This window comes from Giraffa tippelskirchi, chromosome X (assembly GCF_054371585.1).
Source record: "Giraffa tippelskirchi isolate mGirTip1 chromosome X, T2T-mGirTip1v1.2.pri, whole genome shotgun sequence".
Classification (NCBI taxonomy): domain Eukaryota; kingdom Metazoa; phylum Chordata; class Mammalia; order Artiodactyla; family Giraffidae; genus Giraffa; species Giraffa tippelskirchi.
In genome coordinates, this window is record NC_137289.1 from 109,528,497 (window position 1) to 109,551,771 (window position 23,275).

General features: G+C 38.3%; 1 protein-coding gene across 11 annotated transcripts in view; it reads left to right on the forward strand.

Annotated features, from left to right (window-relative positions):
• Nucleotides 1-23,275, forward strand: part of CASK (calcium/calmodulin dependent serine protein kinase) — a 385,636-nt gene that overhangs the window by 256,734 nt on the left and 105,627 nt on the right. For all 11 annotated transcript variants that reach the window (XM_081564446.1, XM_081564438.1, XM_081564440.1 and 8 more), the window contains exons 7-9: nt 158-333; nt 5,852-5,974; nt 13,769-13,852. In XM_081564446.1, the coding sequence (XP_081420572.1) occupies nt 158-333; nt 5,852-5,974; nt 13,769-13,852 (383 nt within the window). The remainder of the gene's footprint in view (nt 1-157; nt 334-5,851; nt 5,975-13,768; nt 13,853-23,275) is intronic.

The window sequence follows — 23,275 nt, forward strand, 5'->3', positions numbered from 1 at the left end:
TCTTTCTGCTTTTTTTTTCTTGATTTTATAGAGGAAGGAAGAGGTGGTAATATTTACATTGTTAAACTTGTCATTCACACTGTTTTCAGTTTTCAAATGGGGGAGAAGCACATTTTATGTAAACATTTTTTCCTTGATGTTGTCATTTTAAATATAGGGCGTGTTGGAACACCTCATTTTATGGCCCCAGAAGTTGTCAAGAGAGAGCCTTATGGAAAACCTGTAGATGTCTGGGGTTGTGGCGTGATCCTTTTTATCCTGCTAAGCGGTTGTTTGCCTTTTTATGGAACCAAGGAAAGATTGTTTGAAGGCATTATTAAAGGAAAATATAAGGTAATATATTATGAATGTTTTATTTTTCCATTGAGATTAAGTTATTCTGAAAAAAATGTTTTAAGTTATTGTCTCTCTTTGGATTGTTTATTGATGGTCAACATAGTTACCCAGTCAGAGAAAAGTTTTTTGCTTGCATCTTTGATCCACTAGCCTTGTTAGGCAACAAAGCTCTCAAGTAAATTTCAGAGTCGCTCTCAGCCAAATTATCATCCAGATGACTGGCTTTAAAAACAATCATTGCCTCACTCCTCCCTTTTCATTCCCTCTGTGCTGCCTCTAGTCTATCCCACGTATTTGGATTCCAACTCTGTGTTTAGTCCAGAAAACAGGGACCCGATTTGTCTTTGATAAAGTATAAAGACCAGAGACCCGATGGATGTTCCCCTTTTCTTCCACGTCCTGGGCCCTCATAGTTACAGAGCCACACTACAAGTCAAAATCTTTGACCACAAGTACATTCTAGCGAAACTGCCTGTTTAGCTAACTCAAATTCATAGTAATTCGTTTGTGCCCCACTTATTTCAAATAAAATTCTAGTTCAGGGAAAGAGTTTGGAATACTCCTTGGAATTTACTGTGAGAGAATGAGAGCTTTTATTTTACCCTGGGTAAGGTGTCTGTGACAGACCCGAGCCCAGATTTTAAAATATCCATTAGCTGTCTGGTGATCGAACCCATTTATTCAGGCTGAGCTGGAGCATAACCTTCTTTGGCCCTTCTTTGTGTAATTTGAGAAAAAGGCTTTATTTTTATTACTTCATTTCTAAAGTTAAAATGGAAATTTCATCCAGGTAATTTTAGTAATTCTTTATCTTACTTTTAGATTTAGTGTCTATTAACCTTTATTTGTTTTTGCTCTAGCATGCATGTTATTTTATTGCATTTTATGTAGTCAGCCAGCACAGCTGAAAAATTTGCCATTTACCTTCCAGGATAAACTGAAACTCCAGTATCACAACTACATTTCATAATGTAATTTAGAGCCATTTTGGTGTGATTTAAATATTTATATTCATCTTTGGCTACTGTGAATTGGAAACTACATGTACTATTCCCAGACTTCTGATTAGTACATCATTACTTTCATTACTAAATAATTTAAGAAGCCATTACTGACATCATGAGTGGCTATACCAAAAAAACCTAGGAGGTTCTTGGAAATAAGCTTGGGGTTGGTTTCACTACCCTAGCTTTTATACTTTATTGCCCTGTGCCACCTTGTATGGCTGATGGAATACAATGCTCTGTATGGGAAGCACAGGAGCATGTGTCTGGATATCAAATCAGGGCAGTTTATTTTGAGGAAGTTCTCCTTCCTCCCATTACTATTAACACATGCACTTTCTATTCAACAAAATCACTGTTTTGTTTTTGGCCATGCCTGGCAACATAAAAACCAAACACACAGGTTTATATTCATATAACACTACACTCCAAAACTGTGAGGCCCCTAAAGTTTTTTTTTTTTCCTGTTCCTCAGTACTGTTAGAATTTTATATGGGACTTGGCAAAACTTAAGGGGAAAAAAAGAAATGAAGGTAAAGTAATTTCAGAGTTGTGGCCTTATTCTGTAAACCGCAACTGAAACTTGTGGAAGTGAGTCAGTGGGAATGGTTTGTACTTTTTTTCCTCGTGTACCATTGGCTTACATATAAAGGTACACAGGTTTGTCTTTATTTAGATGAAGATCTATGGGAAAACTCTGTTAACAGAGAAAGACATTTTACGTATAGGTTTTTCTGCTTCTCTTAGAGTCAGTTGACCATTGGGGAATAAAATCAATCCTTTCAAGGTAACTAAAAGTCTCAGGAAACTGCTTATAAGTAATCATCTCCCTCCAATCCCTGGAAGTTGTGAGTGGCTATCAGGAATGCATGGTTATGGCTTTCTCGTTGAATTTTGCCAAGTGAAATCACAGATACTAACATATGAAAATAAACACAGTAATCTATCAGTGTAATAATAATACTAGCAATAGTGATAGCTTACTCATACATAGCGCTTACTATGTTCCGGGAACTGTTCTAAGCACCTTACTTATATTTACTCTTTTCATCCTCACAGCGACTTATGACGTAGGTACCATATAATAAAATCTCCCACCTGCCTTCTTGAGCTATAAGCATTTGCTAATAATAGAATTCTTCCTTTGTGTTTGTTCAGTCGCTAACTTCCTGGTTTCCAAGGCAATGTGCTTCATTCCAACAGCTTCTTGGTATTTGATTTTGTCTATTTTTAAAGCACTGAATACTTATCTTTGTTTCTTTGTTTAGAAAAAAATTTGGACTAGTCAAATATGCCAAAATTTTAATTGTTTTAAAATTTCCTATTCTTAGTATTCTAGTATAATATAGTCAGATGGATGGTGGCAGCTATCCTATAATTTCCGTACCTGGGGGTTTAAAGTTAATAACATACTCTTACTTGGCTAACCTCACCTCTCACTTATACTCATGGCTTTCCTTACAAAGGCCCCAGGTTTTCAGTAGCTTAGTTTGAAGTACAGATCCATCTTTACTATCAATGATGACTCTATTGGGCCTTTAAAAAAAAATACTATGATTGTATCAGCATTCATTTTTAAATTTTTTATTACTGGAAATTTCTAACAAAATAGTAGAGATAATAGTATAATGAACCCACAGCTTTAATACTTATCAACATCCAGCCAATCTTGTTTTATCTATATTCTACATGCTACTAGATTATTTTGGAGCAGATCTCAAAAATATTTTACCACCCTGGTGGTTCTTAACAACAAAATTTAAAAATCCTTGATCTCTATGAATATTTTCAAGAAAATTTTGATAACACATTTTAAATGTAATATATTTAAAATGTCATAGTTTATAAACTACTACTGGTGTTAAATAATTTTAACTTTTTATTCTTGTTTACTAGCTTACTTGATCTTTTAAGGTCGATAGGAGAGAATACTTTAGCTAAAATATATGCTAACATTTAATTTCAATTAATTTTTTATAAAGGACAAAAATATATTTCCCAAAGTCTATAAAATATACAATGTCACCTTATATCACTTGTTTCTAGATATCCAATTGGTGTCTACACAGCAGGAGTTCTCAGCTGCCTCGCTTTCGTATTCAAATAATTAAGACTGCTTTATAGCCCTGTTTCAGAGAAGGCAATGGCAACCCACTCCAGTGTTCTTGCCTGGAGAATCCCAGGGACGGGGGAGCCTGGTGGGCTGCCATCTATGGGGTAGCACAGAGTAGGACACGACTGAAGTGACAGCAGCAGCATAGCCCTGTTTTGTTTTCCCTTATATATTCGAGGGCTTCCCTGATGGCTCAGATGGTAAAGATATACTCAACCTCCTAAATTAATATCAGCTACTCTTCTCTGCCAAAGAGAAAACCCTGGATTGGGCTCCCTCATGAAAAGGACCAGGGAGTATACTTCTCAACCTCTGCTCACTTCAGAAATCTTACGACCACTTTCAGATGGTTTCTCAACACCTTTCCTGAGGACAGATCATTCAGACATGAAAGAGAACATCATCTCCAGGATGCAGAAGAGGAAGCAAGGCTGTCTAAGCCCCATCTAATCACTCGCCTCCCTATTTCAAACTCATCAACCAATCACAGTTTCAGTAGGATGACAGTATTTCAACAGTCTCACGGCATTCACTTTTTGTTTTTTTTAATAAATTTATTTATTTTAGTTGGGGGCTAATTACTTTACAATATTGTAGTGGTTTTTGCCATACATTGACATGAATCAGCCATGGGTTTACATGTGTTCCCCATCCTGAACCCCCCTCCCACCTCCCTCCCCATCCCATCCCTCTGGGTCATCCCATTGCCCCAGCCCTGAGCATTTGTCTCATGCATTGAACCTGGAATGGTGTTCTGTTTCACATATGATAATATACATGTTTCAATGCTATTGTCCCAGAACGTCCCACCCTCCCCTTCTCCCTCAGAGTCCATAAGACTGTTCTATGCATCTGTGTCTCTTATTCTGTCTCGCATATAGGGTTATGGTTACCATCTTTCAAATTCCATATATATGCATTAGTATACTGTATTGGCGGCATTCACTTTTCATTAAGGAATCTGACAAGAGAAGTGACTACTGCTTAGAATTCTGCAAAGAAGATGGAACATTTTCCACTCTCTATCTACTAAAACAAAGCCTCACAATAGCCAGAGCAAAATGTCTGATGCTAAACCTTGGAGAAGGCAATGGCACCCCACTCCAGTACTCTTGCCTGGAAAATCCCATGGACGGAGGAGCCTGATAGGCTACAGTCCATGGGATCGCTAAGAGTCGGACACGACTGAGCGACGTCACTTTCACTTTTCCCTTTCATGCACTGGAGAAAGAAATGGCAACCCACTCCAGTATTCTTGCCTGGAGAATCCTAGGGACGGCAGAGCCTGGTGAGCTGCCGTCTATGGGGTCGCACAGAGTCGGACACGACTGAAGCGACTTAGCATAGCATAGCAAACCTTGGCCAGATTATAAGGATTCGTGTGTACTACAATGCAAGCGGTGATTTTATTTGGCTTCAAAGTGTTGCGGACTTTATTCTGCATCTTTCTCCCATAGAAAGTGACATGGGTCTCTGCCGGTTAAAGCCATGACATTGTTTAAAGCTCCTGGCAACAGACAGCTCCTACGTGCTCACTCAGTCAGTCAGTTTCCTGATATTAAATAGGGAGTGAGACCCTGCCCCGTCTCTTCCTTCCCTCTTGTCCCCACTTGCCTTCAAGCCCCAAGCCCCAAGCATTCCTTTCCGTTTCTTCCTCATTCCTGGTCTCAGACATACCCCTTTTCCCAGGAGTCTTCCAACTCTTTTCCTCAGAGATCCACAGCCTTGCTCACGAGTCCTGTGTCTTAGGAACAACTCATAATTTATTTTTTTGTTTGGCTTTAGGCGACTTACCTGGTGGCTTAGTTGTCTCATCTCTAAAAGAGGAGAAAAAGTCACTTCACTAAGAATAATATACAAGTAAATTGGGTTTTTTGTAAGACCTATAGTAATATATTTTTCCTAAATGCTGAAAATGACATACAGTGACCAAGGTATCCTATTAATAAAAGCTACTTTTTGTGGCTTCAGTTACTGCTAATTCCCAGTTTTAAAAACAAAATATTAAAAACACTTCTTTAAAATTTTTAAATTTTATTTTAGTCCTTTCTAGATCAAAGTATTCTCATCTCCTTAGAGTCTAGATGCTAGACTTTTAATTTTACCTGAGATGGAACCTGGAATCGTGAACATTCTGTTCTTCAATTATTAAAAATATTATTATATATCTAACCAGAATATGTATAAAGAATATTTACTGATTCAAATTCTCATGTGTTGAACAACAGGAAATGCATGACCTCAGTCCTCTTCTTCCTTAGAAAGCAAGTCTTTAGGATCTGATTTCTCTGCTTTGCTACCTGAATCTTATTCACATTGAAAGAGTGTAGGAATATTAACAGTGAACATTAATGTCTCACTGAACCTAACTGTGTAATTTTCCTTTCCCCCTCTTCAGATGAATCCAAGGCAGTGGAGCCATATCTCTGAAAGTGCCAAAGACCTCGTACGCCGAATGCTGATGCTGGATCCCGCCGAGAGGATCACTGTTTATGAAGCACTGAATCACCCATGGCTTAAGGTATGTGAGCTCATAGGTGGCCATCTGCACTTTGTTTGGACAGTTCCAGTGACAAGAATGCATTACTCTGTAAGGTGCCCCTTTCCACCCTTTTTTTTTCTGAGCATTTTTTCATTAGTTTTGTTCACCTTATTTCCTGTTTCTGTGCATTCTCTGTAAACATCTAAGAGGATATACCATTTGAGTGACATTCAGCTTCATCACAAGAGGGTACGAAAGAGGCTTAAGGCAAAATCCATTCCAGAGGAAGGCTTGTTTGTTCTCTACCAACACATCTTCCAAGGATGCACAACATGAACAACAGAAAGAGCACTTAGTGTGTGATATTTTAAAAGTGATTAGCATTGCTTTGGTTGTGACTGTATACTTTATAGCATTATTTTTATTTCAGTAGATACTAGATACAGATTTATTAAGAAAAAGATTTTTTTTAATTTTATTTATTTATTTATGGCTGTGCTGAGTGCTTCCCTGGTGGCTCAGATGGTAAAGCATCTTCCTGCAATGCGGGAGACCTGGGTTCAATCTCTGGGTTGGGAAGATCCCCTGGAGAATGAAATGGCAGCCACTCCAGTACTCTTGCCTGGAAAATCCCATGGATGGAGGAGCCTGGTAGGCTACAGTCCATGGGGTCGCAAAGAGTCAGACACAACTGAGCGACTTCACTTTCACTTGGGTCTCCATTGCTGCATGCTGGCTTTCTCTAGTTGCAGCAAGAGGGGACTACTCTCTAGTTGTGGTGTGCAAGCTTCTCATCACAGGGACTTCTTCTGTTGTGGAGCAGGGGCTCCAGGGTGTGTGGGCTTCAGTAGTTGTCACTCCCAGGCTCTAGAAAAAGCAGATTTTAAAAGTTCTTTTTATATCCCATCCTGCCAATGAAGTATTGATATTAAAGAAAATTATAACCTGGGACTTCAGTGAGATAGTACTATTTGATGAAGACATTACAGTGTTCAACAGTTCCAGGAAATTCTCACTTTACAGGTGAGAAAACTAAGCCTCAGGTTAAGAATCTCGCCCCAAGTCATAAAAGTTGTTGATGTTGGAACCAGGATTCAGCCTACCACACCCCATTCCCTTGTACTCAAGATCTTATCCCGTTCACTTACTCAAGGTCAGCGCTCCCACTTGTGAGCCCTTCCCTGCATCAGCACCTTCCTATCTCTGTGGGATCCAGCAAGCTACCATTTATTTTCATTACACATACACATGTTCTCCTAACCCTACAACCCACTCCAGCCTCTGCCTCTATTCTCTGCTCCCCTTGACAGTGACACTCCCAGAAAGTATTATTTCTACTCACTTTCCCCAGTTTCTCCCATCTCTTTCTCTTGAACCCACCCTAGTCAGGGTTACAATCCTACCAACTCCACTAAAATAGCTCTTGTCAAGTCATCAAGTCACCAGTGACCTTCACGTTGCTGAGTCTAGTGGTCAGATCTCATGATTCTCCCTCTTGACATATCAGCAATTGGACATCCATACTTCTGGAGCTCTGTTCTCCCTTGGCTTCAGGGCACCTCTCTTCCTGGTTTCCCTTCTACCTCTGTGGCAGCCCCATCCAGATCCTGCTGATTCTTCCTCACCTCCCTTCACCATGTCTTCACAATGGAGTGCTACAGCCCCTTGCCCTTCCTCTTCCTGTCTACACTCAGACCCTTGGAAAGAGAGAGTGAAAGTCGCTCAGTCGAGTCTGACTCTTTGTGACTCCATGGACTATACAGTCCGTGGAATTCTCCAGGCCGGAATACTGGAGTGGGTAGCCATTCCCTTCTCCAGGGGATCTTCCCAGCCCAGGGACCAAACCCAGGTCTCCTGCATTGCAGGTGGATTCTTTACCAGCTGAGCCACCAGGGAAGCCCCAGACCCTTGGAGACCTCATCTATTAATAGTTTTAATGGCTTCAAATGCTATCTGTACACCCTGAGTTTATACCTTTAGGCTAGACCTGTCCCCTGAAGTATTATTAATTTAGTTTACCATTTCACTCCCTGATACCTCTCTGACTTCACCCCTTCCTACTCTCCTCTTCTCACTTTGTTCCCTCATGTCGGCCTCCTCGCTGTTCCTCAGACAGCAGGCCCACACTTGCCTCAGTGCCTGTGTTAGTCATGCCCTTTCCCTAGAATACTGTTCCCCAAGCTATCTTCATGGCTTATTCCCTCACCATCTTCAGTCTTTGCTTAGATAGCAGCTTCTTAGTGAGATCTTCCCTGACCACCCAATTTAAAATTTGAGGGAAGAAATGTCCCCTGCCACCAGTATTCCCTATCCCCCTTCCCTTCCTTACTTTTTTTCCATAGCACTGGTCACCATGAGACATACTTACATTTTACTTATTTGTTTCTCTACTTCCATAAAATATAAGCTGCATACAGAACAGGAATTTTTCTCTCTTGGTTCACTTCTGTATAGAACCTTTGAAAGTGTCTGACATGTAGTGTGTGCATGCTAAGTCACTTCAGTTGTGTCTGACTCTTTGTGACCCTATGGACTGTAGCCTGCCAGGCTTCTCTGTCCATGGGATTCTCCAGGCAAGAATGCTGGAATGGGTTGCCATGCCCTCCTCCAAGGGATCTTCCCCACCCAGGAATCGAACCTGTCTCTCTTATATCTCCTACATTGGCAGATGGGTTCTTTATCACTAGTGCCACCTGGGAAGCCCCTGAGATTTAGTAGGTGCTCATAAATATCAGTCAATGATTTAATGAGTGAATGTATAAATGTGTTCACACTACTATACCATGCTAGCTCCCCAGAAATTATGGAAAATAATAATATTTAAATGTAGGTTAATAGTGTATCTTAACAGTGATGACATAGGATAATAGTATGATTGAACAATGTTGAGATTCCAGTAGATCTTGATTCTCCTTAAGAATATTACTTTTCACATCAGCATTCAATCCTCTGATACTCAGCTCTAGTTATTCTTGACTTGAATTCCCCAGCTATAGTTATTCCTGACTTCCTCCAGAAAAGAGTGAACAGTTCTGAGATACTTTCTTAGTACTTATTTTCTCCCAGAAATAAACAGTTCAGGGGAACCTCCTGATTTTCCTTTGCTTTTCTCAGTTTCTTATCGTGAGGATCTTTTTTTTGTTTGCAGCTAGTTTAAATGCCAAGTAACAGTTAAAATGACAGCCATATTAGTCATTTTTACGATCCTTTGGAAAATTTGGCTTTCATTATCTTGCATATGTTGACTAATAATATTTATTTTTGGAAACTCTTATCCCTGCAATGATTATAGTTCTTTTGCCAAATAATCTGAACTTAATAGACAGCAGATTTCTGGCACCAGAAAGACAAAAGACAAAAGAGTCAGTAACTTAAATGAAAAAATTCCTGAAGACTGTTCACTACAGTGTGTTATCTGAAGATGGAAGAATTCAATGAGAATGTTTATCAAGCTGATGAGAACAGGCTTATGTTATATTTCAATACTTTTCCATGTATACTTTCAAATCATTGCTGTGCATAGAAGTGGTGGTAATTTAGCAATGGCTAAAATTTAAGCTAAAGTTTAAATATGAAAAACTCCTGAGTAACTGCAATGTAAAGAAATAAAATGATGAAAATCCTTGTAGTAAGGAGTACCCAAAGTCATGATACCACTGTTTTGTGTCAAAAAAATTATTATTTCTTTGACAAGACCACAAAAAAGTCCTATTCAATCATGACATATAAAATGGGAATTTGAGTAAATAGACCAATTAATATGCAGATGTCTTGAAGTTGTTAAATTATACCTGTTTAATACTTTTATCTAAATTAGTGCTGTTTGCTCCAAATATTCATTCCAACAAAAGTAAGACCAACTAAGATTGTAATTTTCTCACAGACAATTAAGCTCTTTTCACACCCTTTGTAGCCTTAATATGTAGATTCCAAGTATATTGACTATAAAAAAGATGAAAAGGGTATTTATATTAGCCTAATCAATTTGAATTTTGGAAGACTCAATCAACACACAACTAAATGTGTATTTAGCATCTCATGTGCACAGTGGATAGTGAATCAAACACTTCTTTAAATGCAAGACACATTGCTAATGACATTTTTCTGAATTCATATCACATTACTGTTAGTTTCAGTTAGGACTATTTAATCTGGAAAATACTATTTTTATTCTTTTGTCTTAGTTTTATAATGCTGTGGAGTTAATATTTACTTGTTTTGTGGTAAGAGGTACATTAATAGACTTTTTTTCAATCTTATGATTTCATCTGCTTAGAAAATATAAGGAATCATAATTTAATCATAATTTTATTTTTTAAAAAATTTTTGAGTGTATCATTCTCTCCCTTTTCACTTCACTGTCTGTTATCTTCTAAACTTCCCAACATATTAAAGAGAGAAAGGCATGGTGAGACCGTGAAATGAAATTTCAAATGCTGTTGATATAACATAAAGACACAGAAAGATAACCTCAAAGAAGTCACCTGTGAGAGGCATCTCACAAGAATATGGAAGTATGGACCCTGGAAGGCTAACGGGGAGCATGAGAGGTCAATGTAGGCTAGTGCTCTGGGGTGGGGGAGGGAGGCTGCACATGTTAATATGACTAAAGGAGCCATACACCCCATGTGGGAGGCACAGAAGAGGCAAAGCATTATAAGTGTTCAGGGTATTCAAGGATGGGGTCAGGAAACCCTGCTGCTGCTCCTGCTTAAGTCACTTCAGTCGTGTCCGACTCTGTGCGACCCCGTAGATGGCAGCCCACCAGGCTCCCCCGTCCCTGGGATTCTCCAGGCAAGAACACTGGAGCAGGAACCACTGGTATAATACAAACGTCAGCTATTTAAATAGGGTTGTAGTAGACTGAAAATTTGGTTTGAGGGAAGAATATATCTAGAATGCCAAATTTGGTACTTTAGATATTAGGGTATAGAGAGTAAAAAGCTACTGCAAGCTTTTGAGTGATGCAAAAATTATATGAGCAGCATGCTCATGTAATTCCTTTGGATGCTGTGCACAGGTGGGTTACCTGTCAGGATACAAGCAGTAGAGGCAAAAAGGTCCTATAGAAGCTAGTCTGTCCAGTCAGGAAGTGACAGGGGCCTGAACCAGGGAGTCATAGTGGGAGTGGGAAAGAAGTATCCAAACTGAGAGCGATTAAGGAAAATTGATGAGGCTTGGTGAGTGATTTGAGATATTCAGAATTAGGAAGCCTATAGAAGGGTTAAAGCCTGTAGAGTAGAAGTGTTTAAATTTAATTTAGTTGAGATTTTCCTGGTTCTTCATATGAAAAGTAATTTTGGATAGTGTGCTGGGCATTTTTAGTATTATTATGTTATGAGACTATGATTCTTATTTAAATCTTCTATTTTGGTAGGCAGTTAACCCAGTTAGATTCAGAACACACGTCCTAGCCCATTTTTACACACTATGATTCAAATGCCAGTTTCATTTTCAATGCCTTTGCAGTACTCATCTAGTCTGTCCTTGTATGCTACCCAGGGGCTCACCAAGTGTTGGTGAGGATGTTGAACAACTGGAACTCATACCTGTTGTGGGAATGTAAAATGGTACAGCCACTTTGGAAAACTGTTGCACAGTTTCTTAGAAAGTTAAACATATTCTTATAAAATGACCTAGCCATTCTACTCCTACATGTTTACCTAAGAGAAATGAAACTTAGGTCCATACAGAGTCTTGTACATTAATGTTCATAGCATCCTTATACATGAAGGCAAAAATTGGAAACAACCCAAGGTGCATCAGCAGGTGAATGGATAAACAAGTTATGGTACATCTATTCAATAGAATGGGCTTCCCTGGTGGCTCAGATGGTAAAGAATCTGCCTTCAGTGCGGGAGACCTAGGTTCGATCCCTGGGTTAGGAAGATCCCCTGGAGGAGGGCATGGCAACCCACTCCAGTATTCTTGCCTAGAGAATGCCTATGGACAGAGGATCCTGGCGGGCTACAGTCCATGGGGTTGCAAAAAGTCAGACACAACTGAGCAACTAAGCACAGCACATTCAATGGAATACCCCCAGCAATAAAACAGTATGAACTATTGATACATGCAACAATGTGGGTGAAGCTAAAATATTTAGGCAGAGTGAATAAAGTTGGATAATAATTAATATGTACTGTATTATCCCATTTATATAAAATTCTAGAAAATGCAAACTAAAGTAACAGAGAATAGATCAGTGGTTGCCTGGGGATGGGGAAGGGGATGACAAAAGAGACACAAGAAAGCTTTTGAGAGTGTTGGATATGTTCATTATGGTTGTGGGGATGGTTTTATGTTTGTATACATATGTCAAAACTTATCCCATCGTATATGTGCAGTTAATTGTATGCTAATTATACCTCAATAAAACTTTTTCAGGAAGACGAACTACATTCAGAGTCTATCTCCCTTTCATTTTCTTTATTGTTTCCATCTGGTTTTATCCACCATCATTTCCCCCCTGGATTACTACAATTACCTCTTAACTTGTCTCCATGCTTTTTTTTTTTTAACTCTCTCCCCTTTCTAATCTAGTCTCAACACAACAGCCAAAGTATTCCTCTACATTGTCAGATCACGTCACTCCAGCTGCAAACCTCCCAGTTGCTCCATCTCCCACTCAAAAGCCAAAGGCCCCTGATGGCCTGCACCAGCCTTGCCACCTCTCTAATCTGATCTACTATTTACTCCACACACATGGGTCTCCTTGCTATTTATTGAAAATTTCAGGCACACTGTCTCCTTTGAAAGGCCTTTGCACTTAGTTGTTCTATCTGCCTAGACCACTCTCCTCACCTCCTGGGTATCACTTTCTCAGTTGGGTCATACTTTGACCACCCTACTTTAAATTGCAATGTACCTTTACCCTGCCTTCCTTTTTGCTTTATTCCATAGCACTCTTAACATACTCTATAATTTCCCTTCTTTGTATTTTCTTATCTTCTCCCATTAAAATATGAACTATATGAGGGCCAGAATCTTTGTTAAGGTTTTGTTTACTTGTTAATCCCAAGTGCATAGAACGATGCCTGGTGCATAGTAGGTACTCAAGAAATATTTGTAAAATAAATACCTGTAGTGTAAAATCTTCAATATACATTGGCAAATTAGAGCCAAAGAGGGCAATAAGGAGAATGACAGGAGATTTGAAATACACATGAGAAGTTGGCAAATGGAGATGTTATCACAGAGAAGAGTAGATTCAGTGGAAGCATGAACCCCCTCATAACTACTAAAGGGGTATTACATGGAAGAGGGATTGTGTTTACTTTGTGATGCCCAAAAAGAAGAGCTAGTCCAGACAAGCCACAGGTGGCCTGAGTAAGAATTTTTTCACATTCTTAAAATTATAGTGGGCTGCCATAAAGTAATACTCTCCTATTGTATGAAGTCAAACAGAGTGATCATCCGTCAGAGATTGAAGGGGATCCCACATGGAGAAATGGTTGGATTAGAATGGGCTTGATAAGTTTGTCCTAGTTTGAAGATACTGTGACTTTTCTTTTAAAATCCAGTTATTCTTGACAACTCAGAATGCTGAATTAGTTGTGAGTTAATTTCCTAAAGGCTCATTTTACCTGACAAGATTGTGTCAAAGTTAATTTCATGCCTTCATAATAATTATGATGAATTATTTTAGCCACATAGCCATGTATCTGAAAAATTACATGGACCATTATTTTAGCCCTTTGTTATTGATGAAGATGAAATACTATTTTACTATCAGTTTTGACCTTCATATCCAACTAGGCTTGTTGTTTATTTTAAATTTAGCTTCTTCACTTTTTTAAAGAGCTATGTGTGTTCATTATCTTTCATCTTTTTTAGGAGCGGGATCGTTATGCCTACAAGATTCATCTTCCAGAAACAGTAGAGCAACTGAGGAAATTCAATGCACGGAGGAAACTAAAGGTAAATTAAAGAAGTCAGCAAAAAGCCAGACAGAGGCATTTGCTGATGTTTTTATTCTGTTTCAGTGCCCATAAATATTATACTGGTGTTGGCTGTGGTTTTCTTACAGCCAAATTCTCAATGCCAAAAGTTACCATTATTTCAATAAGATTTGGGGTTTTTAAATCATGTAAGGTAATATCTAAGTACAAATCCCAGCAATAAGTGATAATAAATAGAAGATGAATCACATTTTAGATTTATGTTATCTTTAAAAATTCATAGCAGAGATATAATTATTTTAAAAGTAGGAACTTGCTATTATCCACTATTGTTGAATTTTAATCTAGGCCACATTTTCTCAAAGTTAAATATCTTGACAGAAAACGTAAGTTTAGTTCAATGGAAACAACACAAAATTAGAATTGGAACTAGGATTGAACAACCATCACAAAGCAGTAAAAATCCCCTCAACCTTGGTCTACTAGAAAATATTTCCAGATCACTTTTCTCACTTTTTCTTTATTCTTCCTAGGATACCTTTCTCCCATTTACCATACTCCCTATCCTCCAACCCACTGGAAAAGAAAAAAAGCACTATTACTTCATTTGGACAGCCCATTTGACTTTAAGAGGTTTTTGAGGTTTTTGAAAAAGACCCAGAATAAGATAATGGAATCTTTACAGCACTGGACAAAAATCTAAAGGGAAAGCATTTCCCTCCTCCCTGCAACAGAGGAAACGATTATATTATGGTCTTAAAATTACCTCAGATTTGACTTACTTTGATTACTATTAAAAAACTTAACTCTGTCCTCTAAGTGGTTGACTAGATAAGAGTCCTCCTTAGCCATGTGACTCCTGCAAGCTGTAAAACTTTTCTTCATAACTATTTTCAGATATGTTATAAGTTGCAATAATATTTATTCATTCACTAGAAGTCGACCCTTGAAATATGTTGTGAATGATTGTCTTCAACTCTAAATTTATAAGAATGTTTTTATGAATTTTTGGAAAACTATGTAAGCCACAATATTATCATACAGAGCTGAACCGGCCAACATATTAGCCACTAGCCACATGTAACTTAAAATCTAAGTGAATTAAAATGATTATTTTTTTAATGTTTATTTATTTATTTGGCTGCATCAGGTCTTAGTTGCAGCACACAGGCTTCTCTCTAGTTGTGGTGCATGGGCTCAGTAGTTGTGGTGTGCAGACTTAGTTGCCCTGCAGCATGTGGAATCTCAGTTACCTGATCAGGGATTGAACCTCCGTCCCCTGAATTAGCAGGCGGATTCTTAACCACTGGACCACCAGGGAGGTCCCCTAAATTAGTTAAATTATTAATTTGTTGTTTTTCAGTCACTCAGTCATGTCTGACTCTTTGTGACCCCATGCCAGGCTTCCCTGTCCTTCACTGTCTCCCAGAGTTTGCTCAAACTCATGTCCACTGAGTCGGTGATGCCATCCAACAATTTTGTCCTCTCCAACTATTTTGTCCTCTGTAATCCCTTTCTCCTCCTGCTCTCAATCTTTCCTAGCATCAGGGTCTTTTCCAGTGAGGCGGCTTTTCACATCAGATGGCCAAAGTATTGGAGTTTCAGCTTCAGCATCAGTCCTTCCAGTGAATACTCAGGGTTAATTTCCTTTAGGATTGACTGGTTTGATCTCCTTGCTGTCCAAGGGAGATTATTAATCATTAAATTATTTAAATTATTAATAAAAGTAAAAGGTCGGTTCCTCAGTCACACCAGAACATTCCACGCGTTCAATAACCATATGTGGCTAGTGGTGCCGTATCAAATAATGCAAATATAGCCTGTTTCCATCACTGTAGAAAGTTCTACCTGAGAGTGCAACTGTAGAGTAAGGGCAATTCTAACATGTCACTGTTGATGTTGATTATTCCCAGTTAGCCTTTCTCCTAGTTGATTTTGCAGTCAGGAGGTTCAGACTGGCTCTTCTCTATTTACTTTAAAAATCCTCAGCAGAAAAATAATTATTGATAACATGCCGTTATTGAGATGGTGCCCAAAGAAGTTTCCCAAGACTCTGGGGTTTTGTTTGTTTGCTTGCTTTACTATACACCTGAACCAGTGTAGGCTACAAAAGGAAAAAAAAAAGTCTCAAGTCTTTCCTGAAGTCTTTTTAACTCTGATGTTGCTTTGGCCTATGTGACATTACCCTGTCTGAGACCGAACCTCTCACTGCCCAAGTACAAGCCTTTTACCGCGGGGCTCAGGCTTGCCTCATCATGAGAAATACATGCTGTATTTCTCCCAGTGCCACAGAATCAGACTTGGGCCTAAAATAGCCAAAGTGGTGACTAAGATTCATTTGGACAGGAGCAAGCTGTCACAGCAGAGAGGGGTCATGTGAATTTACCACATCCCTTTGCAGGCCTATTTAAAATTTTAAGACCCACCAAACAACCTAGAATTAGGAACATCAGCAGGCTTGTCATTGAGGTTTTTTTCAGCTTCTGGTAAAGCTGTATCCAATTCAGTGATTCAGTCACCCTGGTTAAAGCTGGTTATACCTACTCTCCTCAAAAAACTCATTCTCATTGTGCTACTTCTAGGAGCTTCTAGAACAAAGATTGCAACTTTCCTGGCTTTCAGAGCCCACCACCCAATTTATTTTCACAAGTGAGCAGCTGGGTACCCATCCTTCTACTCAGACACTGTTTTTAAGCTCATCAAATGGTGGAAACAACCTAATTATTATGATTCCCTTTGAAGTGATTAAAAGGGAAGTTCACAGAAAGCAGTAGAAAATTGATTTTGTAACTAAGTCAGAGGTAGGAAATTTTGTAGCAAGAAGAAAGAGGAGTACAGCATTCAGCCAAAGAATGGCCTCTAGAGCTACATTGCCTGAGGTGAATCCTGACTCTGACACTAGCTGTGTAACCTTGAAAGAGTTATTTCAATTTTCTGTGCCTCAGTTTCCTTATCTATAAAATGGGGATGACGGTGATAATAGCTAACTCATAGGGTTATAAGGATTTAATGAATTAATATATTATAGCAGTTAGAATAGTACCTGTCAGTCATAAGTGCTCCATAGATACCATTTTCTATTAATATTTTATTGTTATTGTTTCATTATTATTTTAAGATTTATTTAATATGCTTGATTTGATCTCTATTTATAAACAGCTGTAATTCCTAAATGGAATGGACTGCTTAATGGGTATAGACTACTTAATGGGTTTGGGATGAAACAGGGATGGTCATCACACAAAATTGTGGCTGTACTAATTAGCACTGAATTGTACACTTTAAAAGGGTTAGTTTTATGTTATGTGAATTTCACATAACCTACTTTTTTTAATACCATGTGGCAAATATTCTTCTTAAATACTGGTTTTCACTTTTGCACACTTGAGAGATGTGACACATTCGCATACTAACAGTAACTCACTGCACCACTCAACTCATCCAAGACACTAACCATCCCTCCCTCAGCCCCAGGCATGCAAGAGGTTGGAGGGGCATGCGTTTTTTTTGAAAAAGCCTCATGGGTGATTCTGATAAGTTTACCTTATTGAGAGTCATTACTCTGAAGCACAAACTTGTAATGGGTCTACAAAATTCCATCATATGTACACATCATAATTTATTAACCAGCTATTGGACATGGGCATTACTTCAAGTTTTCCATGGCTATAAATACTATTGCATTGGCTCTATTTTTATTACTAAATCTTTGTACACCTCTGATTATATTGTTAGGGTAAGTTTGCTACTGAAATTGTTGGCATCAGAATGTATACATGTATTTAATAAGATATTTGATCTCTATAAATAATTCACCTTCCAAAAGGCTTATACCTGTTTGAATAAATTCTAATGTATTTTTGGTAGTGAGTTTATTATATTTGCAATTAAACCTTTTTCCCATTCTGAAAATTTTATGGAACTGTTTTATGCCAGAATTTAAAACAGTATTCATTTTACTCTACTGAAATTTCAAGACTATCGCTCATTATTGGTTATAATAATGTCACCACTCAGCAATCAGAAATTGTTCCTTTCCACATTTATACATTCATTTTGGCATTTAACCTGTTCAGCAGCCTACAGGATACAACAAATCCCTGATGAGAAGATTATTTGGACAATTATAAAGCATTAACATCATTTTCAGACAATCGTTTGAACTGTAGGTTTTAAATGTTTATAGAGCCCTGCATGTGATTTGAATTATCACCCATTTCTTTTTATTTTCCTTTCTTTTATTATTTTATTTTACATCTGTGAATGATAATGGAACTCTTTTCCCCATTTTGGTTATCAGACATTTCATATGTTGAATTTTTCCCCTCCTTTTATTTCATACCGAGCTCTAGAATCTTTTTTTTTTTTTTTTGGAGTATAGTTGATTTACAAGTTGTGTTAGTTTCTACTGTACAGTAAAGTGAACACAGCTGAGCTCTATTAAACTGAGCTTAATACTTCAGTTTTTTTTAAATCTTCTAGAAGCAATGCTTCTTATATAAACTACATAGTCCTGAGCACGGGACTAGATATGAGGATTGTATTTTCTCAGACTGAATATTAGGATGCATGGGACAAACTGTGTGCTCCAGGCTGTCTGAAAAATCTGTGCTCTATGGGTATGTGTCTCTTAAGGAGGCATTCCTGTACTCTAACCCTGGGTGCCATTTACATGAAGGAGTTACTGTGCAAGGGAGGCGGGGGGCACGAAAGGGCTGTGGGTGCCTGAGCTTGTCTATCTAGGGAAGAGGCTCAGGAGGGAATCTGTTCTAGAAACCATCCTCTTTGGTTCATGAATTAGAAAGCAAATTTCCCTATAGTGAAGTATGTCAAAGATATTCTATACAAATAGAAGTAATATCCTGTATTTGGATAAGTTTATTGCAATCAGTTCAGGAAATGGTGAGCTGCATCCACATAATTAAGTTTAGAGGTTAAAACCGTTTATTCCTTGTATATACAGAAAGGGAGGGAGATTTCTGATAACTTCCGATAATTTTCCCTTGTTGATTTTGCAGATTACAAAAATATAGTCTGTGTTACTTCTCTGACTTACCAGTTGGTCTCTTGGGTTCCTGTACTTTACAGAACTAGAAAAACAAATTGTTGAGGAATGCTGTTTTCCAGTACTCACTATCCAGTGCAATAGCCACTAGGCATATGTAGCTACTGATACTTTAATTTTAACTAATAAATAAAATTTAAAATTTGATTTCTCTGTTGCACTAGCCACATTTCAGTTGCTCGATACCACATGTGGCTGGTGGCTGCAGTTTGGGGCAGTACAGGCGTAGGACCTTTCCATCATCATGGAAAGTTCTGTTGTACAGCACTATTACCTGCCAGAGTTCTGAAACCCCTAAGCAGCATCTTTGAGAGGTCAGCCGGGAAGCACTAATTAGCTGCCTTTTGTCAATCTGAGCTATCCCTGGTGGCTCAGATGGTAAAGCATCTGCCTGCAATGCGGGAGACCTGGGTTCAATCCCTGGGTCAGGAAGATCCTCTGGAGAAGGAAATGGCAGCCCACTCCAGTACTCTTGCCTGGAAAATCCCATGGACGGAGGAGCCTGGTAGGCTACAGTCCATGGGGTCGCAAACAATCAGACACAAGTGAGCGACTTCACTTTCACTTTTGTCAATCTTCCCCTTTCTATCAATTCAACAAGAGCTTACTTAAGGATTTATCAAGGACCTTTGTGCCCTAATGAAAACCAGCTCTTATACCCACAGTCCTCTCACTACTGGAGAGAACAGCACATGAGCACAAAGATGGTGGGCTCCAGCCACTCAGAACAGTAAACCTGGTATCCAAAGGGCACCCTTGATTCTGAAAACTGAAAACTGTTATTCTGGTATGAACAGTTACATAAATAATAACTGACATGAGTTTGATCTTCCTATATTTTGCAAAGCAATTCTATGAATTTCTGATTCTGAAATGCAGAATTTATTACTTCCAAAGTTAGTCTGGCTTTTGAAAGTTATTATATACATTAAAAGGTCATCTTAATAAAATACTTTTACGCAGACTCAAAAGGATTCCTCAGTTATTTATTCCATGCAATTGCTCTTGTGCTATGCTAAGTCACTTCAGTCATGACCAACTTTTTGCGATCCTATGGACCGTAGCCCGCCAGGCTCCTCTGCCCATGGGATTCTCCAGGCAAGAATACTGGAGTGGGTTGTCATGTCCTTCTCCAGGGGATCTTCCCAGGGATTGAACCTGCATCTCTTAAGTCTCCTGCATTGGCAGACAGGTACTCTACCACTAGCACCACCTGGGAAGCCCCACAATTGCTCTTAAATATAGCCATACTGACTATACCAACAAGTCTCATTTTTAATCTTCAGAGATGATAGCACAACCTCCTTTAATCATGTGTCCTGACTTAATTATGAAATTCTAGGTTTTAGAGTTGTGTTTAGACTGTGCTTAAGTATCAAATACATGTAGGCTAAGCTGACTAAACTGAATGATAACTTTGGTTGTGACTGCATGGAGAGAGATGGGAGGTTCTGATTTAATCAATGGTCTTCCCTCATTATCATCTAGGACCTAATTCTTAAATGTAGTCAACCTCAGTCCTTTAACATTTCTGCCTTGAAGTGATTTTTCTAGCCTTTTGGTTCAGCTTCAACCTCTCCAGGTTCTTCACCCTTTTTAAGGTTTTGAGTTCAGTATTCTGAATCCTAGTAAGATGATCCTCTCTCAAATTCTTATGTCACACTTTTATTTGTGTGTCCCTGTGATGCCTTTTGCCCCCTCAGTATATCAGAAAATGATTAGATGTGTCCTCACCACTTGAGTGCAAAGCCAGCGAGTTAGTCTACATCTCATGCTTGTGTGTTTTGTATTTAGACTTTTAAAAATATATCTCCCTGCCCTTGTGCCTATCAAACTTCATGGTGTTTTTTTCTGAGCTCAGTTATGGATCACCAAAAAGGGAGTATTGGCTTTTGACATTGTCTTCAAGTCAGTAATTCATCCATGTTCAACTCGCCTGTTCCCTACTCAATAACTTTGTTGCTTCCTTAAGTGTGTACAGTAGTTTAATTTAGCAGAAGTCTGAGCTAACCATTTTTTTTGTTGTTTGCATCCCACTTCCTTAAATGAGACACAGAATCTTCTAGCGGGGAGCATTCCATTTTCACGTTTGACATATTAACTACAAATATGATTGTGCTTAATTACTCGTACTTCTCTATTTCTTTGAATTTAGAATCTTCCTTCTCGTTTCTAGGTTAATTTCCTTAGTAGAAAATTGCATCTTTAATATTAGTTATCAGATTGTGAATGGTCTTAAGTCAAAATTGTTATGTTTTACTCAAAGCTTATGGGAGTATATCTTCTAAAGTAGATAGAAAAGCTTCTTTATCAAGGATTGAATAAAAGTGGGAAGGTTGAAGAACTACTTGTAGAAGATCTGGTTTTATGTTGTTATACCCACAGGCTCTTCAATAGCAACAGCATAGTAAGGAGGTTGACAGTATACAAGCTGGGAACTAAAGCACTCACATAAGGGTTCTTTGTTGTTGTTGTTTAGTCACTCAGTTATGTCCGACTCTCTGCAGCACTGCAGCATGCCAGGCCTCCCTGTCCCTCACTATCTCCTGGAGTTTGGCCAAGTTCATGTCCATTGAGTCAGTGATGCTATCCATAAGATGCTTATCCGTATAAGAGCTCTATGCTTTCATAAATTAATGCATCTATTTTTATATATAAAGTGTAATTGGACCACAGAGATGTAAATTCATGTACATATTGTCTATAGCTGCTTTCATGCTGAATGGCAGAGTTGAATAGTTGCAGCAGAGAACATATGCTCTGGAAGCCTAAAATAGTCACTGTCTAGTCCTTTACAGGAAAGTATTTTTGACCCCTGTAATAGTAAAAACCCTTGAACTGGGGAGAGTAGTCAGAAGACCTCAATTCTGTGTACTCCTGATCTGTCTCTTTAAGTTGGCAGCAACCTTAACCAGTTAGTAACCCCCTCTGGACCTGTTTCCTCATCTGTTAAATGTGTCTTTTAGAATGAATCATCTTTACGATTGACTCTCAAACTCTAATAAAATTCTATAAATCCATAATCTGTTTTGGACCCATTTTGCATTGAACTTTTGAGCCCACATGCAGTCACTGTGTTTAGAGAGCTGAATAAACAAAACTGCTAACCATAAGACAGATAAATTAGGAACTTGCTACTATTGTTTCAAAAGAATTTACCTCCCAGAGCTCTTTTAAATAGTGCTTTCCTAGTAAAACTATTTCTAGATCTTTGACTACAATGGTATTTAATAGCTAGAACAGATCTTAAAACATAAAACTAATGTAGTAAGAAACTCAGCTGAACTTTATTTGGAAATAAAAATAAAGCATCTCAAAAATTTTAATTTCAGTGTGTAGGAAACATGTGCTATGATCTATAAAAATTCCATTTTCACCCAGCTTTTAGAGAACATATATAATATATAAAGTGGAATAAGCTTCTACTACAGAAAGAAGAACTCAACATTCAGTACAATTATTTTCATAAAATTCTGCATGAGACACTCTCAGGCATTACCCTGGACTTTTGGAAATCTGAAAGTTGCCTGGAATGGTATCATCATCAAGATCACTTCTCTGTTTTTGCTCTTCCCTCTTTTGTCTCTCTTTTTCAATTTATATTTGTAGAAAGAAACCTTATATAACCACCCTCCTAAAAATGAACCTTGTAGGAATGTGTTTATATTAATAATGTTATTAGAATTACTAATGATTATTAATAATTTTATTATGCATTATTGTGATTATTGGGGCTTCCCAGATGGAGCTAGTGGTAAAGAGTCTCCCTGCCAGTGCAGGAGACAAGGGAGATGCAGGTTAGATCCTTGGGTCAGCAAGATTCCCTGGAGAAGGAAATGGCAACCCACTCCGGTATTCTTGTCTGGAAAATCCCATGGACAGAGGAGTTTGATGAGCTACAGTCCATGGAGTTGCAAAGAGTCAGACACGACTGAGCACACACTCATAAATAGATTGTGATTATCAATGATATTTAATGAATCCCTGCATTCACAAAAGACGCATCATTTTTTTCCAAAAAAATCTACGAGTTCAGTATTTAAAATTTAGACTTAGGCTACTTTACACTTAGACTACAAGGGTGATATGATACTCAGGATACCTAAGTGAGCAATTCTACCTAGAGCAGCAAAGGCTCTGCTCAGGTTCTATCTACATATTAGCAGTTGTTATATAAGTCACTAAGTCATGTCTGACTCTTTGTTTATTTAGCTCTCTAAACACAGTAATAATTTTCACTTACAAAATGCTTTATGGTTCACAAAGCACTTTCATAAACATTATGACTTGACAGTCATGTAAGGTAAGCTACATCACTTTTAATATCCTTACTGTATAAGAAAACCTCAAGAGGTTAAATGATTAACTTAAGTAAGG